This window comes from Alternaria viburni (genome assembly GCF_023758015.1).
Source record: "Alternaria viburni strain BMP 2772 chromosome Unknown scaffold_26, whole genome shotgun sequence".
Classification (NCBI taxonomy): Eukaryota; Fungi; Ascomycota; class Dothideomycetes; order Pleosporales; family Pleosporaceae; genus Alternaria; species Alternaria viburni.
This window is the reverse complement of record NW_026055795.1, coordinates 414,992-432,276: the sequence shown is the minus strand read 5'-3', so window position 1 is coordinate 432,276 and position 17,285 is coordinate 414,992. Positions and strand designations below refer to the sequence as shown.

Genomic DNA, 17,285 nt, shown 5'->3' with positions numbered 1-17,285 from the left:
TATACCTCCGCAGGCTTTACGCATCATCCTCATCAAAAAAGCTAGATAAGCGTCTGTTGTAGCTGTGCCGCACAACGCCAACTGCGGCGAAGCAACCACGCCGCATTCGCGTTAAGATGCGCACGTATATCTGGCGAGGCAGTCTTGACGCGTTGCACGCAGGCTCCTGCTTACACACGCGGCAGCTTCTTTTGCAACAGATGACTTGTGACTGCGCTCAGTCATACTCGTCTTTGGGAACGATGAGTCTGGTCGCAGTTCACAGCAAGTCAGTCAAGGAATCGCCATCGTCATCTCGCACGAACTGCATCAATACAGAGATAAGCTTCACGGAGGATTGCAGGATCCCGGGGAAGTGCTAACGGTGCTGTGCCGCACGCAATGCCGGCGATAAACCAACAATTATCATGCACAAACCGACCAGCTCGCGTAGATATATCCACATGTCGTCAACTGTCCGTCACTTGACAGGTCACTCGAAGCAACTAGTATTGAAAGTTTGCCTCCAACTGCAGACAACACGCGTACTATGTATGCCACTATCCACGTTGGCAGCTCAACCAACACCACGCGGTCCGAAGTCAAGTGCTGACAACACGACTTCACCCGGTGGATTCTGCATCGGCGCAATCGCGGGACGACATGTAACGAAACTCGCTCCTCCCATCCTCCGCATGAACATGGGAAATAGCCAACTATTAACAACATACGCGGCGCGGGAGGTGACGAGCGATCCATCGTTTGTTTCCAACAGACGTGCGACGTTGAGACCGTTTCAAGGAGTGTGAGCAGGGGGGGTCATCGCAAAAACAAACGCAGCCAGACCCAACAAACAGCCTTGCCTACGCTCGTTTTTTCGCAGGAACAACAGGTTCGCTGACTCTTTTGGGAGCGCGGGCCTCAGGCTTTCTGGCAACGTTTGGTCTAGCCTTTCCGCATGAAGACGGCGTGGTTTCAGACCTTCATGCAGCGAGGCTGCGCCTTACGCCGCATTTGCTGCGCGCTGTTGGTTGGTCTTGCGCGACGCGGATTGTTGTGGTTGGACAAGAACCGCGAAAATCCAACATGGAAAACACAAATCGTCGCCCTGTGAAACTGCGGATAAACTTACGCCTTGCTGCAAATGTCCTGTTTTGCGGCAGTGACAGACCGGGGATACTTTTTGGTGGCGGACATTCGGTAGCCCCGCGCTGCGCTGCGTCTGCGTGGTGCCCCTGGCTATCATCTTACGGCGTCGGACCCTTGGCGTGGAGATACCTTGCAGTGCCTCCCCCCCTGGGTAACGTATGATTGCGGTCACGGCAGGATGATGGATCGGCATAAACATATACGCCTCTGCGTCCCCTTGGTGCCATTTTCTTGTCATACAAACATTGTTTCTCTCATATAACGGCTTTATTCGCTTCTTAACTGATATCCATTAACCACCGGTCGCGATCGCATATAATCATTCACACGCTTCCTTTCTCTCTTGAATCGAGACTACCATCTCCAACACACACACACGTCTTGCAACAACCGTTTTTCCTCCGTCAAAAATGTCCTACCCACCACTCTCGCCTAGCGGCCTCCCCAGCTCCCCACGAGCAAACCGCCAAATGCAAATGCTTTCTCCACTCGACACATCCTTCTCGGCCAACTCATCGCAAACAAACTCGCCTTACTCCAGCACTTCGGAAAAGGATCCGCGCAAACCTCGCGACATCTTCGCCGATGCTACCATCCCTCTCAGCCCGGCATCCACAACAGCCTCGCACTCCAAAGAGAACCCCTACGAGGGTCTTGAACCGCGGAAGCGCAGCGGCCTCGCACGCCTGTTCTGCTGTCTCGGCCGTGAAGAGCGCGCAAGGCGTCGTGTGAACAGGAGTTTGGAGTTTGAGAAGGTTGGCGAGCAGTGCCATTGGTCTGAGTACTAAGCCATGGCGTTGTCGACAACACACTTGATGGCGTTCATGCTGTACTGCAAGAGGTTGTGTCGTGTAAAGCGCGATCGGACACCGATTCGTGACTTGAAACGCGACAGCACGGAAGACTACCCCACCGAATCGTCAAACATCTGACACCCCGGACGCACACACACCGAGCGAACAATCCCCCGGTCGGTGTCCGAATGTCCGTACATTCCTGCGATGCGATGCGGAAGTCTAATCGCATTGCTCAAACACCTTTTCGATACAACGTGTCGAATCTTATACCCCGTCACTGCGACGTTTCTTATGTTTATATTTACAACACACTTTCCTCGGACTGGAGTCTTTCCGGTTTCTTCGCTTGGGGCAATGCCGGTGTCTGGATAGACTCGCATATGCAGGGGTTTCTTTACCTGTTCAGCGTTGGTGTTGGGGTTGCTCTGCTCTATAAGGCGATGAGGAAGAGAGATCAACGTATCTTTATTATAGGGAGAGACAGAAAGAGATGTCACTGCCAAAGACAAAACTGAAAATACATCATTACCATCATGCCATATTGATCCGGAGCTCACTTCTCACTTCCCCCCAATTACTCCATCAACTTATCCCTCAACTGCGATGTCTCCCTCCCAACCACCCACCCCAGCACATTATGATTCCCAATCAATACCCTCCCATACTAGTGCAACATCATCCTCCCCGCCGCATTCATACTCCCTCTATCCTCCAGCAACGCATCCAGCTCATCCCTAACCAAATTCTTCTCAGCCAGCACCTCCTTTCCAATCTCCTCAAACACTGCCCTCAAAGCCTCCTCGGAACTCATAGCCCGATACCTAGATGTAAGCGGATAGACCGCGTAGAAGTTCCTCTCTCCTTCCTCCACTACAGTCATCCTTACCTCCACAAAATCACTTAACGCCAGCATGGAAGACCTATCCTGCGTTTTTCACACCGGGGGGCAGAACAGGTCTCTAATTTTGAGCAAGTATAGCAACATTAATATCGTCCATAAAAGTATTCTGTTGTAGAATCGTATACGGAATACCGGATTTCATGACCCGGTCCTTGATGTACCGTTTACAAGCCTGGTTCGACATTATGCTCAACTGCCTGTTCGGCACGTTGTGTGATCAGCAACTTGGGGTAAGCTGTGCAGATATTGACGATGTCGTGCCCTCCATAGACTGCTGGAGGCACCCTATGATGCTTCATGATGCGGAGGACTGACTTTCCTCAGTTTGCGGTTCAGACGAATGTTCTTCAATCTAACTTCGTCATGGTCGTTTCTCTGACGACTACCCGAGGCGCATCCAGCGTCGACGCCAAGGAGCGAAATGGAGACACCGACGTCTTCGTACGAACTGTGGCTCCGTGGCCCCGTGCCTAGACCGAGCCTCATCCATCACATGACCAAATGAGGCTCTTCATAGCCTTGCGCGCTTGCAAGCTCGGTCGAGGAATCCCTTCCTCGGCTCCTGGGCTGTGGGTGTGAAATTGCCGGCTCGTCGCGTCCGTGTTTAGTGGGGACACTGCCGCGGGGCACCCCAGAATCGCGATGTGTACACGTCGGAAACATGGCATTTCGCAAACAGGCTGAGCAGGAAGGAAGCTGCAGTCTTGGTGTTCTTGGGACGAATTTAGCAGAGCCATATAAGATAGTCGCTCGTTGCACCGACCCGGGCAAGCGGCCGTCAGACCTGCAAACATCACGTCACCGGCATCAGCGAAACCTTAGTCCGACAACCTCGGCTTGTTCCATTCACAGCTCCACCCCGGTCATCGCAGCCAGCGCGTGCTCATTTGGCCTCGGATCTACTGAAAGCTAGGACTTCTGATATCATCTCCTGTAATTTCTTCCCTGGTTACTTCACCTATCTTTCTTTGTGATGTTCAGCAGAGCTGCACGCGCGCGAGTACCCGCCTCCGCCTCATTACTTCGCAGACCACTTTTGAACCAGCCCGCTTTTGCGAGACCCAGAGTATGTTGTCGCGTGGAGGATGGAGTCTTGGTGGGGAGGACATGCTGACATCTGGCGCGTGTAGATTGTCGCAATGGCTCCAGCACGGAAACAGTCGAGTTTGCCAGCGGGTAAGTGGATGCGCTGCTTTCACATGCTTGGGATAGTTCAAAGCTAACCACGAGGTCTGCGCAGGCTACAAGGAGGATCACAGCAAAGGTGCCATGCTGCGCTTTGAAGACTCCCTTCCGCGACTCCCCGTCCCCACTCTAGAGGAGACCGCCAAGCGATACCTCAAGTCCGTTCACCCGCTCCTCTCCCAAAACGAGTTCGATGCGACTACAAAGGCTGTCAATGAGTTTGTGGCGCCTGGAGGGCCTGGAGAGAAGCTCCAAAAACGCTTGGTAGAGCGGAGAGAGGACCCCAAGCACAGGAACTGGATCTACGAGTGGTGGAACGATGCTGCGTACATGGCCTACCGCGACCCCGTCGTGCCATACGTCAGCTACTTCTACTCGCACCGCGATGACAGGAAGAGGCGAAACCCAGCAAAGCGCGCTGCAGCTCTCTCAACAGCTGTGCTCGAGTTCAAGAAGATGGTCGATGACTGCAGCCTGGAGCCTGAGTACATGAAGAAGCTCCCAATGGCCATGAGCTCCTACGAGCATATGTTCAACTGCTGCCGTGTACCCAAGAAGCCATCCGACTCCAGCACAAAGTACCCCTACAAGGAGAACCCGCACATCATCGCGATAAGGAAGAACCAGTTCTGGAAGATACCCCACGAGATCAACGGAAAGCAGCTCAACACCAGCGAGCTCGAGCTCCAGTTCCAGCGCGTATACGAAAAGGCTGAGAAGGCGCCCGCAGTCGGTATTCTCACATCCCAGAACCGTGATGTCTGGTCAGACGTCTACCCCAAGCTCAAGGCTGCCTCTGCCAACAACGCCGCATCCCTTCAAGACATTGAAGCCGCCTCCTTTGTCGTTTGCCTCGACGACGCATCTCCCGTCACTCTCGAAGAGCGCGCACACCAGTACTGGCACGGCGATGGCGCGAACCGCTGGTTCGACAAGCCCCTCCAGTTCATCGTCAACGAGAACGGCACATCTGGCTTCATGGGCGAGCACTCGATGATGGACGGCACACCCACCCACCGCCTCAACGACTACGCGAACCAGCAAATCTTCACCAACGCCCTCCCCTTCGACGACCCCAACGTCCGCTCCGACCTGCCCAACCCGAAACCCCTCCGCTTCGAGATCAACGCGGAGCTCCAGCAAGACATCGCCGACGCCCAATCCCACTTCTCCCGCCAGATCGGCGCGCACGAGCTCAGAGTGCAAGCCTACCAAGGCTACGGCAAAGGCCTAATCAAGAAGTTCAAGTGCAGCCCCGACGCCTACGTCCAAATGATCATTCAGCTCGCCTACCACAAGTTCTACGGCAAGAACCGTCCCACCTACGAGTCCGCCGCGACCCGCCGCTTCCAACAAGGCCGAACAGAAACCTGCAGAACCGTCTCAGACGAATCCGTCGCCTTCTGCAACGCCATGGCCGACGCCGATGCTACACCCGAGGAGTGCGCGAAGAAGTTGCGAGCCGCACTCGACGCACACGTCAAGTACATCTCCGACGCCAGCGACGGCCGCGGTGTAGACCGCCATCTCTTCGGCCTGAAGAAGTGTCTCAAGGAGGGCGAGGAGGTGCCTGCTCTGTACCAGGACCCAGCCTACACCTACAGCTCCACATGGTTCATTTCGAGTTCTCAGCTGTCGAGCGAGTACTTCAATGGCTATGGGTGGAGCCAGGTTATCGATGATGGATGGGGTATTGCGTATATGATTAACGAGAACAGCATTCAGTTTAATGTTTGCTCCAAGGGGCTTGGTTCGGTAAGTTATAATGTTGAGATGAACTATGGGGGGATGATGGCTAACAATGAACAGGAGAAGATGAGCTTTTACCTCAATGAGGCGGCGGGTGATATGAGGGATATTATGCTGCCTACTCTTGATGCGGCGAAGGCGAAGTTGTAGATTGGGGTTGGAGATGGGGGTTCTTAGAGGGTTGATATAGATCTCTTGATATACCAATCAATATTACATCTTCTTCACGAATTGTCTTTCCTTAGCGTGAGGTGTCAATGACCAAAACGACATGTCGTGTCGATCCTCGAGCGTGGGATATGCACGAATGACATCAGCCTCACACCGCTAGCTCGGATCCCGCACGCCCAGGTGAGCTTGGTGAAGCTTCCCCCACAACTCAATTGCTCCCGCTGCAATGGAATATTGCGCATCCGAGCCTACTTCAGACGGCAGCCGCATTCCATAATGCCGAACCGATTTTAGCCTTCGTACCTTCCCACTAGGAATGTCTATGACTCTATTCAATTAGCAGTCACACATTCAGCTCTTCACACGATCGAGGAGTCATTTCAGCACCAGCCGGCGCGGACCCTGTAGCAGAGTGATACAGCACCATGGCGCAAGTTCAGCGGCCGCTCATCATACAGTCGCAAATGATACGACTATGCTGCCCGCGCACGACCAGAAGAACAAGCAGCGCGCTGTTCGCAAGAGGAAGCTACTACCGAAAGCTGCACACCAAGACGGTTACCGACAACGACATTTCGCATTTGGCGAGCTTACCGTTACACCCGTTGACACTGGCCGATCTCGTCAAGTGAGTGTTGTCAAACCCGTCTTTCCCAATGCATCTGCCGAGGACCCTGGCTAACGCTGTCGCGTGCGCAACAGACACGGAAGACCACCGCTCACAACCCAACAACTCCTCACATCCGCAAACTTTACCCTCTCCATCCTCCCCGCCCGCCTCGCGCACCGCATACAATCGCTCCGCAACCTCCCGTTCATCGTCGTTTCCAATCCTCATGTCTCGAAGATCCACTCGAACTACATGCACAGCCTGTCGACGCTGCTACCATGGGCTGAGCAGGAGATAAAGACGCTGGAGGAGGAAGTCAAGTTCACAGAGGTCATGGCGGACTTGGTACAGACACATGCCAATACGATTAGCATACTGGCGAGAGGCTTTCTGGAGGCGAGGAAATATATCAGTCCAAAGGATGTTACGCGGTTCCTGGACGAGCATCTGCGCGCGCGGATAGGCACAAGATTGATTGCGGAGCAGCATCTGTCGCTGCACTTCTCCAGTCAGCCGCATTGCGAGATGATGCATGAAGTGGACGAGAGCCCAGGATATATCGGCGTCATCGACACGAGACTCAGGCCGGCGAGGATAGTAGACCACTGCGCGAATGTTGTGGGCGAGATCTGCGAGCTGAAGTATGGCGTCCGGCCGACCATCGTCATTAACGGCGAACCCGATTACGAATTCGCGCATATACCCGTTCATCTCGAATACATTATTACTGAGTTGCTTAAGAACGCGTTCCGCGCAACGGTGGAAAGTGGCATGGAACGCGAACCCATCGAAGTCACCATCGCCCCGCTTCCAGAACTCCTACCTGAAGACGCAAGCAGCGAGAACTCAGAAGACATCCGCAACAAGAAGGTTGACAATGAGGATCAGGGCAACGTAGATCAGGTCTCACAGCGCTTCACAGGCAACAGCTCGCCTACATCTCCGCCGTCCGACTCGAACATCCTCCCGCTCAAGCACAGCACGCCCGGCGTAACGATACGAATTCGTGACCGCGGCGGCGGCATTTCCCCCGATAACCTCTCACACATCTGGGACTACAGCTTTACAACCTTCAACGACGCGCAGGCGACTACCACCCTCTCCGGTGGTAGCAACTCAGCCACCGGCATGGATGCGCTGAACGCCTTCTCAGGGGCAGGAGGGGATGGAGTGAACAGCCTAGCGGGACTGGGATATGGACTGCCGTTAGGAAGAGCCTACGCAGAATACTTCGGTGGAGGCATTGCGGTACAGAGTCTCTGGGGGTGGGGTACCGACGTGTACCTCAGCTTGAGAGGAGTGGGCAGAGTAGACACCGTACAGGAGGCTAGGGAAGACGCGAGGAGGCAGAGATGAAGGAATCACAGAGAGACGACATCATGTTGTCGGTAAAGCCGTTGATTATCGTTATATACCCATGAAATCATATGCTCATGCATCATGTCCTTATGCCTCCGCTCATGTCATCACATCTTGATCTTTGTGCACCCATCAGCGGCAGTCGTGTAGTGGCTCTATTGTGTCTTCACCTCTCCGTCCGCCTCGACGTTGACGTGCTCGTTGGACGAGAGGGTGGTGACCACGTCGTCGGGGATCTCGGCGCTGTGATTTGTCAGTATGACTGCGGGGAGGATTGGGTGTTCAGACGCGTACCTGAAGCCCTTGATCAGAGTGAACTCGTTGGTGATCTTGCCGCCCTGGTCGGTGACGTGCTGCTTTGCCTTGTCGAGCTCCTCCTTGGGAGCGGAGTCCTTGAGGGTGACCTTGGATTCGTTAGCATAGTACAGACTACAGTGTGTTTGGGAAGACTCACCATGAAGGCAGGCATGTTGAGAGTTGGTAGTGAGGTTTGCTGGTTTAGGTTGAGGGGTAGTTTAGTGAGGTTTGGAAGTTGCAGTGTTGTGGTGTTGATGCAGCAAGGTCAAAGCGTGTCCGTGGCTTATATACCTCAGCTATCTCTCCGTCGGACCCTGTCAACAAGCAGTCTAGAGCCTTGGATAGGCTTGGTCTGACGATGACGTGCGCTGTCCAGACTATGCCCACCCTCAGCGCCATGTGAGACAGCCTGCCCCACCACCCGTACGTGGGAGGCGCGCGGTCTTATCGATAAGCCCATCCCTGCAGCTGCGGCCTTAGCGGCTGGACTAGCGCCGAAAAAGTTGGGATCGCGAAGTTGCTTGCCGCTTGATCTTTGACTTTGCGCGCGACGAGTCGAGACCCAACACGCCACTCTGACGACTTCCACTGGGGTCTGAGAGTGAGATACGAATACCAGCAGATATGGCGGACGCACAGAGTAACAGGCCGCATCGGCCGAAGAAGGAGAAGAAACCGCATACGGGCGACAAGAACCCCAAGGCTTTCGCATTCTCAGCGCCGGGCAAATTGAAGCGGAATGCTGCGCGCTCTACCGAAGTGTGTAAGAGTCGAAGCTGTGCGCCACTCTAGCTAACACTCCCAGGTCAAAGAAAAGCGCCTCCACGTCCCGCTCGTCGACCGTCTTCCCGAAGAAGCACCTCCCATCATCGTCGGCGTCGTCGGCCCTCCCGGTGTCGGCAAAACCACTCTCATCAAGAGCTTAATCAGACGATACACCAAGCAGACCCTCTCCACGCCCACGGGACCCCTCACAGTCGTCACCTCGAAGCGCCGCCGCCTCACGTTCCTAGAATGTCCCGCCGACTCGCTCGCCAGCATGATCGACATCGCAAAGGTGGTGGACATAGTGCTGCTGATGATTGACGGCAACTACGGCTTCGAGATGGAGACCATGGAGTTCCTGAACGTCCTGAGCGCAAGCGGTATGCCCGGAAACGTCTTTGGTATCCTCACACATTTGGACCTCTTCCGGAAACAGGAAACGCTCAAGCTGCAGAAGAAGAGGCTCAAGCACAGGTTCTGGAGCGAATTATACCAGGGCGCCAAACTCTTCTATCTCAGTGGTGTGGTCAATGGGCGGTACCCAGATAGGGAGATTATGAACCTCTCGAGGTTTCTGAGCGTCATGAAGAATCCCAGACCGTTGGTGTGGAGGAATTCTCATCCGTACTGCTTGGCGGATAGGTTCCTGGATATTACGCCTCCGACCGATATCGAGCAGAACCCCAAATGCGATCGCACGATAGCGCTATACGGATATCTGCGCGGCACCAACTTCCCCGCTGGGTCGTCGAGAGTACATATACCGGGTGTTGGAGATCTTACAGTCACTGCGACGGAAGCGCTACCCGACCCATGTCCGACACCGTTTGCGGAGAAGGCAGTGGAGAAGGCTTCGGGAAAGAAGAAGCGGACGAGATTGGGCGAGAAGCAGAAGATTCTGTACGCGCCAATGTCGGATGTTGGTGGTGTGCTCGTCGACAAGGACGCTGTTTACATCGACGTCAAGACTGCCACATTTGATCCCGAGGCGGATTACACTGAGAAGGGTCTGGGCGAGCAGATGATGATTGGACTGCAGGGTGGACGGAAGCTGCTTGGTGAAGACGACGGCAACTTCAGGTTGTTCAAGGACGGCGACGTCGTTGACAACAAGACCCTCGAGGACGACATTGCGGATACGGGTCGACGGTCTCAGCGCACGGCTAGGGCAGCAGACGCTGAAGAGGTCGACGATGAGGATCTCGATGGCATCGACAGCGACGACGAGGAACTGCAGCAGGACCACAGCGATGCCGACGACGACGAAGACGATACCGGATTCCTGGACACCAACGGCCCACCGAACGGCAAGCTCAAGGTCTCGCGCAAAGAGAAGGAGGCGGACACTGCCGAGGACGTAGCGTTCGCAGACAGTGACTCCGATCTGGGCTCAATATCTGGCGATGAACATGATCTGGAGGATCTCGAAGAGGGCGATCTTGATTCTCAAGACTCAGACTCTGATGAAGCTGAGGATGGCGCACGGTGGAAGGCAAATCTCCGAGAGAATGCTGCGAAACTACACGGACGGAAACGACCGTACCGCGTCACGGACCTGGCGAAGATGATGTACAATATGGATCTAGCGCCGGGAGAGGTCCTCAAGAAGTGGAGATGCGATGATGAGGAGGAAGATATTGAGGAAGAGGGTGACGAGGATGATGGCTTCTTCAACAAGAGAACAGCCGACGATGCTGCTAACGCTGAAGACCGTTACATTCCTAAATTCAACTACGAAGAACTGGCTGAGAAGTGGGAAGACGAGGATAACGTCGAGGCTCTCATGGGCCGCTTTGCTACTGGTCATATGAACGGCAAAGGCGGGGATGATGATGAAGATAACGATGACTTTGAAGGCTTCGATGAAGACGACGAGGGTGACGGCGAGTTTGAGGATCTGGAAACTGGCGAGAAGCACGGTGGTGAAACTGAGAACACTGGGGCTGAAGCTGAAACAAACGACATCGAAGCAGAGCGCGAAAAGAACGCTCGGCGAAAGGAGGAATTGAAGCTTCGGTTCGAGGAGGAAGATCGCGAAGGCTTTATGAACGACAAGGCTGATGCAAGAAAAGAGGGTGGTGGTGAAGAAGAGTTCGGCGAAGATGACTGGTACGACGCACAGAAGGCCATGATTCAGAAGCAACTCGACATCAACCGCGCCGAGTTTGATCAACTGGATGAGATATCTCGTGTTCAGGTTGAAGGCCACAAGGCGGGAACATACGCTCGCATAGTGCTCGAAAACGTACCCTACGAGTTCTCCGCACACTTCAACCCCCGATTCCCCGTTCTCATCGGTGGTCTGACGCCAACTGAAGAGCGCTTTGGCTTCGTTCAGATCCGCATAAAACGCCACAGATGGCACAAGAAGATTCTGAAAACGAACGACCCCCTCATCTTCTCGTTGGGCTGGAGGCGTTTCCAGACGACACCCATCTACAGCATCTCCGATTCACGAACGAGGAACCGCATGCTGAAATACACACCGGAGCACATGCATTGCTTTGGCACCTTCTACGGCCCCCTCGTCGCCCCAAACACCGGCTTCGTCTGCATCCAATCCCTCTCCAACAAAACCCCTGGTTTCCGCATCGCAGCAACCGGCGTCGTCCTCAACGTCGACGAATCCACCGAAATCGTCAAGAAACTAAAACTAACCGGCCACCCCTACAAGATCTTCAAAAACACCGCTTTCGTAAAAGACATGTTCAAATCGAGCCTCGAAATCGCAAAGTTCGAAGGCGCAAGCATACGCACCGTCTCTGGCGTCCGCGGGCAGATCAAGCGCGCCCTCAGCAAGCCAGAAGGAAACTTCCGTGCGACGTTTGAAGACAAGATCCTCATGAGCGACATCGTGTTCCTCAGGGCGTGGTACCCCATCAAGCCCCGCCGCTTCTACAACACCGTCACCAACCTGCTCAACCCCGCCCTGCCCGGCCTCCACGACGGAGAATCCACCTCGTGGGCCGGCATGCGCCTAACCGGCCTCGTCCGCTACGAGAACGGCATCGAAACGCCCTCCGAGAAAAACTCCGCCTACCGCCCCATCGACCGCCCCACCCGCGTCTTCAACCCCCTGCGCGTCCCCCGCAAACTCGCTGCCGACCTGCCGTTTAAATCGCAGATCGCGACCGTGAAACCGCAGAAGAAACAGACGTACATGCAGAAACGCGCTGTGGTGGTGGGTGGCGAGGAGAAGAAGGCAAGGAGGTTGATGGATCAGGTTGTTGCGATACGGAATGATAAAGTCGAGAAGCGGCGCAAGAAGCAGGAGGAAAGAAAGGATCCGTATAAGAAGAAGGTGGCCGAGAATGCGGAGAAGAGGGCGGAGCGCGAGAAGAGGGAGAAGCAGGAGTATTGGGCGAGGGAGGGGAAGAAGAGGAGCCATTCTGGGGGGGATGAAGGGGGTGGGGGGAAGAGGAGGAGGTAGATGATGAACCTTTTTGGAAAAGATAGTGAAGTAGCATTTTGTGGCGTTTAGATATGGTATTGTAGTCGAAAACATCATTTGCTCGTTCACATCCGACGACGTTCTGTTTTGTGCATGCACTGACATATCTCACTAGCATGATGATTTCAACAGGGTATCATAGTGAGACTTGATCTTCTTATTGTAGCATCCGCCATTACACAATATAGTCCCAGAAGCCTCATCGCTTCACTAGATTAACTATTCTGCCTACATGTGCGCAATGCTATACACCACCCCATATTGCGCTGTCCATCTTCCACCAAGATCCTACGCTAATACGACCCCGTGGGCCAGACAACCCAATGCCAATCAGAAACAAGTCATATGCGCCGCCCATATGCAACGCAATCATCTAGTAGAAGAAAAACCAAAACAAGAGCTTACTTATGCTCCTAGCAGAAAATGCCGATGCCGTGAGATATAAAACGCCAGCTGGAGTAGCAACCCGGACATGCAATGTGAGAGAGAGAGAGAACGAAGAGGAAGAAAAAGTGGGGTATTGAACGCCGAAAAAGAATTATGAGGATGAGAATTGAAATTCGCGACTATCGCTGCTGTCATGGTCGTTTTTTCGTCTCGCTATCGGGGGTTCTGCTTTCTAAGGGGGTGCTTGTTCTTCTTGATGACCATGTCGATGGGTCGAAGTGGATGGCGACTAGCCAGGCACATAGTATGTTGGCTAGGTGGTGTAGAACGTATGCGTACGTGACGCCATAGACAGCGGCGTATGCGCCGATGGAGAAGAGCAGGATGTTTGTGAGGATCGAGACGCGGAACTCGGCGCGAGGGACCATGCGGCCGGTGCTGAGTGTTTCGACGAGCAGGATGAATGGCATGATTGAGAGGATGTTGTGGTGTGATGAGAAGGGTGTCATCCAATGTACCGCGAGGTTGCGTATCCAGACCACCAACACCGGAAGATTGATGGGTAGTATCCAGAGCATGAGGATGAAGATCGAGTGTGCGTAGTTGTAGAAGTTGTAGTTTGAGTCCAGACTGGATTCTGTCGCCAATCGGTAGGCACGGACGCTAGTTGCGAGCTGCACCAGGCAGAGCACAACGTAAGCGAAATGGTACGGTATCACTGTCGAGACCAGTGACAGCAGGATCAACGTGGTGATTACGCGCTGTCGATTTGATGTCACGGCAAAGGCTGATGGCGATCTCTTTGCTTCATCTCTCCGAAGTCTGGCAGATATGACAACAGAGTACAAGAAGGCGAACAGGAGTTCCAACAGCAGTACAATGTAGTTGATTGCCACACAAACTCCGATGCACATCAGACCGAATAGTGGAACAAGGAACCAGAAGAAGGTGTCGTCCGAGCCGAGAAGCAATTCATTGCTTGCAGTGTGCAGCAGTGATGTCGTGTTAGTGGTCTTACCACCCAGAGACCATTGTTTCGATTGGTGTTGGGCACCTGCTAGAGTAATCGACAGAAATGTAAGCGCGGAAAGGGCTAGTGGCAGCGAGCTCTTCAAGCACTCATTGAGCCCCTGCGTAAAGCTCATGAAGACACCAGTATTGTCGTACGTTCTGAACTGTTGGCGCAGAACTAGAGCGACGACCAGCAGTGGGAACGCAGCGAAAACAATACGGTAGCGCATCCACAGCTTTCCGAAACTGCCCAGGATGTCCACATTCAGGTTGATTTCTACACTGCTGTCGCAAGTCGGGTCAGACCAGATCTGTAGCGATAGTCCATTGGAGGGCTGTTTGGCGTGGAGAACAGGTGGCATGTATGGCGACACACCATGGAGGTTGATGCTAGCATCCTTGACGTTGACGAAGAACTTGCTTTCGTAGATTTCGGTAACATACTGCCGCAGTAGAGGAGCGAAGAGCTCTCCAGCATCACAAGACTGCTTGCCGATGTGGATGTTGTAGGCTAGGAGTGCGGAGTGTAGGGCCGGGATCTTGATGTCTGTCACCAATGGACGTTGTGCTGGAAGTCTGAGAGACAGTCCAGTCGTCAAAAGGTGCTGCAAGCCCATATCAACGGTGATCTGAGAGTCAGAGGCGGCGCTGAATTCGGCAACTACCCAGCCTGTGCTACGCTCTCCAGCCTTGTCGACCACGGCCACGAACTGATGCTCTGCGAGATCTTCGATGTCGTATTGGAGGTAGGAGAATGGTCGTTCGTCCATCTTGAAGGGGTAGGTAGAGTGGCGCGTTGATGCAGGGAGGGCGATCACGTCCGACGCAGCATTCTTGCAGGCAAGTCGTGTGGCGCCGACACTATCACCCGAGAGATCCATGTTCATAGAGAACAGCGTCGTCGATTGACCAGGTTGCGATGGAAACACGCTGCAGAACAGCACCTCAAGTAGGCCATGATCTCCAGGATGGTCCAGTTGTTCGTTGGTAAGAAGCGTAAACTTTCTTCCCGCGGCTTGGGGTGGCACGGGGATGAGGTGTGCATTCGGCCGTTGCTTGGACTTTCCGAGACTTCGCAGCACCAGCTTTTCACCTTCTGCGATGATGGCGCTATTCTCCTCGAGAGTGAGGAGTGTTTTGGCCTCTTTCTGGGGGAGTGTCTTTTCAGCAATATCTTCCAAGCCTGTCAAGAACCACCTCTTGAACCCGCGCATACGTTCAGCCCGTGGTACAGTCTGCGTCGCGCGTGACACATCGATGACCTCGTATAAAGCACGTACAACCGCCTTCCTATGCTGGTCACACCAGGTGATCGCTAGGTGATCAATGCCTGTCCAAACATTTGGCATCGATGTGGAGAAGACGGTGAAGCCATGGGTCTCGGGTACCAGTGACTCGATACTGGCGTAATCTGAAGAGATCATGGTATCCAAGCTTCCTCCTGCTATCGAGATGAGCGTGACGTGCCAAAGAGGGTTGTCGATGGCCCATTTCTGCGAGTATGCGTTTCTCCAGTATTCATTGACACCCTTGTAGGTGCGGACAATATCTCCATCAAAAGACACTGGCGGCCGGGCGTGCGGCGCGGCGAGCGTTATAATGGTGTTGATCGAGTTGGCCTGGTAGTTGGGCATGGTGAGCATGGTACGCGCGACCACACCACCCATGGAATGCCCGACAACAATGACCGAAGTTGGGTCGGGCAAGCTAGAGTCGCGCAGAAACTTGCCCGGGGTGTGGTATAGGGATAATATGTATGTGATGGCATCGTTGAGGTATTCGGCCTGGTCGAGCAAAGTTTGGCCGTGGAACGCCGTGATATCTTCGTTGAAGTCGACCGAGAAGAAGTCGAGTGGTCTCTTCCCTGCCTGGCCGGCGTCGGCATCGTGTTGGACGGTGTTGTGGTAGTGGTACGCGGCTTCGGCGGCGAGGGAGCGTACTTGTTTGTAGCTCCCAGCATTTCCAGGGACGAAGAGCACTGGCACGCCCTTGACCTGTATGATGTCAGCATTTCTCACTTCGCACGAGACGAAGCACATGCCCTGGTATCCTCATCCAAGCTACCTTCCCGGTATAAATACAGCGAGTATTTGCTTGCGAAGCGCGTGTGTTCGGTGTCGAAATCGCTGTATCTCTTATAGCTGGGCCGCATGTAGGACATGCCGCAACCTTTGACGTCTAATTGCCGCGTCAAGAATGACTGGGCCATGAGGAACATGGCAACAAAGGCCGCCAATGTCGTCAAGAGAGTGCAGGGCGAACATGCCCACGGAGAGCGAAGCCGGTGGCGCCATTTCTTGTTGTGGTCCGCGACCATCGTGTGCGGTGGGCTGTCTTTCACTAAAGCGCCCATGGTGGAGTCTGCTTTTGAGTGCGCCATGGGTGATCGTGCGGTGGTAAGAGAATCGGATATAGCGAGAGGGTCGGCCGCCATTCGTTGTGAAGGCACGTCTGTGTGGTTCCTGGGCCTGTTCTCTTTCACCCCGCCCTGCGCATTCACTAGCAATCCTTCAGTCTGAGCGTCGAGTCTATCCACATGTTCCGGAAGTGGTGCGGGTGAATTGTCGGCAGTCGATTCGGGATGGTTATGCTCGGGGCTTCGGTCTGGGGAGGAGCGCAGTCGCATCTATGGGTGGACGTCGCAGTACAACGAGAGTCGTGCCTGCCGTGTTGATATTAGAGGAGTGCAGCGTCGAGCGCACCTTCCTCGGCGAGTATGTGAGTCGGCAAATTTCCGGAAGCGTCTGAAGCGACAGTGGGGGCTCAATGGGCTCAGGTAGGGCGCTGGAATGCGATGCTAGCGCAGCAGGAGCCCATGGAAACGACGTCGACTTGTTGAGTGCAGAAAATGCACGGCGGGCGTGCTTGGGTGTTTGAGGAAAGGGCGTCGCAAGCTGCCAAGGAGAACCGAGTCTAGTCGTAAATCGTGAAGTAACGAGCGACGGGATCACCGCAGGGCCCTCACCGCGACCCAACGCCGCATCCGACTTGCTCGGATGATCGGCAGCCTTTCAAGTGGCGAGACAGGTAGTCCAAGGATACGAGGGGTACTAGGACGACGCGCCGTCCTTATCTGAACATTGGCATGCTGGTGTTGATGCAGAATCGTTGGAGGCGTTGGCGGGTCGCGAGGCTGGCGACAGGGTTGAGGCCAGTGCAACGAAACAATGACGACGCTTTACCGGGGTTCGCTGCAAAACACCGTCGATGCGCGCCATCCTAGCCCATCCGGTTGTGCGATAAGACCCAGACATGCCGCATGTATGCAGTGATCTTGTCTGCATCTTCCTGCTGTTGTTATGGCTACACCAAAACCACATCGTCGTACGTTGCTGATGGCTGCTTCGGGACAGACTACGGTCGCTTACGCGCCACAGCCGGATAGCCGATATGGATTGAATCCTTACCAGCTGCTTTCTATCATTCATGATGCAATCCGCCGGGTAGCTATCACGTCTACAACGTCAACATCCT

The 17,285-nt window shown here is 54.3% G+C and overlaps 6 protein-coding genes across 6 annotated transcripts; 4 read left to right on the top strand and 2 right to left on the bottom strand.

Annotated features, from left to right (window-relative positions):
* Nucleotides 1–1,538: 1,538 nt before the first annotated feature.
* Nucleotides 1,539–1,916, top strand: J4E79_009742 (uncharacterized protein; the record flags this gene model as incomplete). Its single annotated transcript, XM_049358585.1, has 1 exon — nucleotides 1,539–1,916. One exon carries the CDS (start codon nucleotides 1,539–1,541, stop codon nucleotides 1,914–1,916), a length of 378 nt encoding a protein of 125 aa, XP_049207055.1.
* A 2,049-nt stretch (nucleotides 1,917–3,965) lies between these two features.
* On the top strand, nucleotides 3,966–5,910 carry J4E79_009741 (uncharacterized protein; the record flags this gene model as incomplete). The annotated part of the gene is made up of 3 exons (XM_049358584.1): nucleotides 3,966–4,002; nucleotides 4,067–5,766; nucleotides 5,821–5,910. The coding sequence occupies 3 exons, from the start codon at nucleotides 3,966–3,968 to the stop codon at nucleotides 5,908–5,910; spliced, it is 1,827 nt and encodes a 608-aa protein (XP_049207054.1).
* A 446-nt stretch (nucleotides 5,911–6,356) lies between these two features.
* On the top strand, nucleotides 6,357–7,897 carry J4E79_009740 (uncharacterized protein; the record flags this gene model as incomplete). The annotated part of the gene is made up of 2 exons (XM_049358583.1): nucleotides 6,357–6,559; nucleotides 6,634–7,897. 2 exons carry the CDS (start codon nucleotides 6,357–6,359, stop codon nucleotides 7,895–7,897), a joined length of 1,467 nt encoding a protein of 488 aa, XP_049207053.1.
* A 158-nt stretch (nucleotides 7,898–8,055) lies between these two features.
* J4E79_009739 (uncharacterized protein) lies at nucleotides 8,056–8,369 on the bottom strand (the record flags this gene model as incomplete). The annotated part of the gene is made up of 3 exons (XM_049358582.1): nucleotides 8,056–8,143; nucleotides 8,195–8,304; nucleotides 8,355–8,369. The coding sequence occupies 3 exons, from the start codon at nucleotides 8,367–8,369 to the stop codon at nucleotides 8,056–8,058; spliced, it is 213 nt and encodes a 70-aa protein (XP_049207052.1).
* A 452-nt stretch (nucleotides 8,370–8,821) lies between these two features.
* Nucleotides 8,822–12,392, top strand: J4E79_009738 (uncharacterized protein; the record flags this gene model as incomplete). The annotated part of the gene is made up of 2 exons (XM_049358581.1): nucleotides 8,822–8,956; nucleotides 9,003–12,392. The coding sequence occupies 2 exons, from the start codon at nucleotides 8,822–8,824 to the stop codon at nucleotides 12,390–12,392; spliced, it is 3,525 nt and encodes a 1,174-aa protein (XP_049207051.1).
* A 621-nt stretch (nucleotides 12,393–13,013) lies between these two features.
* On the bottom strand, nucleotides 13,014–16,029 carry BST1 (GPI inositol deacylase; the record flags this gene model as incomplete). Its single annotated transcript, XM_049358580.1, has 3 exons — nucleotides 13,014–13,089; nucleotides 13,140–15,805; nucleotides 15,853–16,029. 3 exons carry the CDS (start codon nucleotides 16,027–16,029, stop codon nucleotides 13,014–13,016), a joined length of 2,919 nt encoding a protein of 972 aa, XP_049207050.1.
* Nucleotides 16,030–17,285: the final 1,256 nt, after the last annotated feature.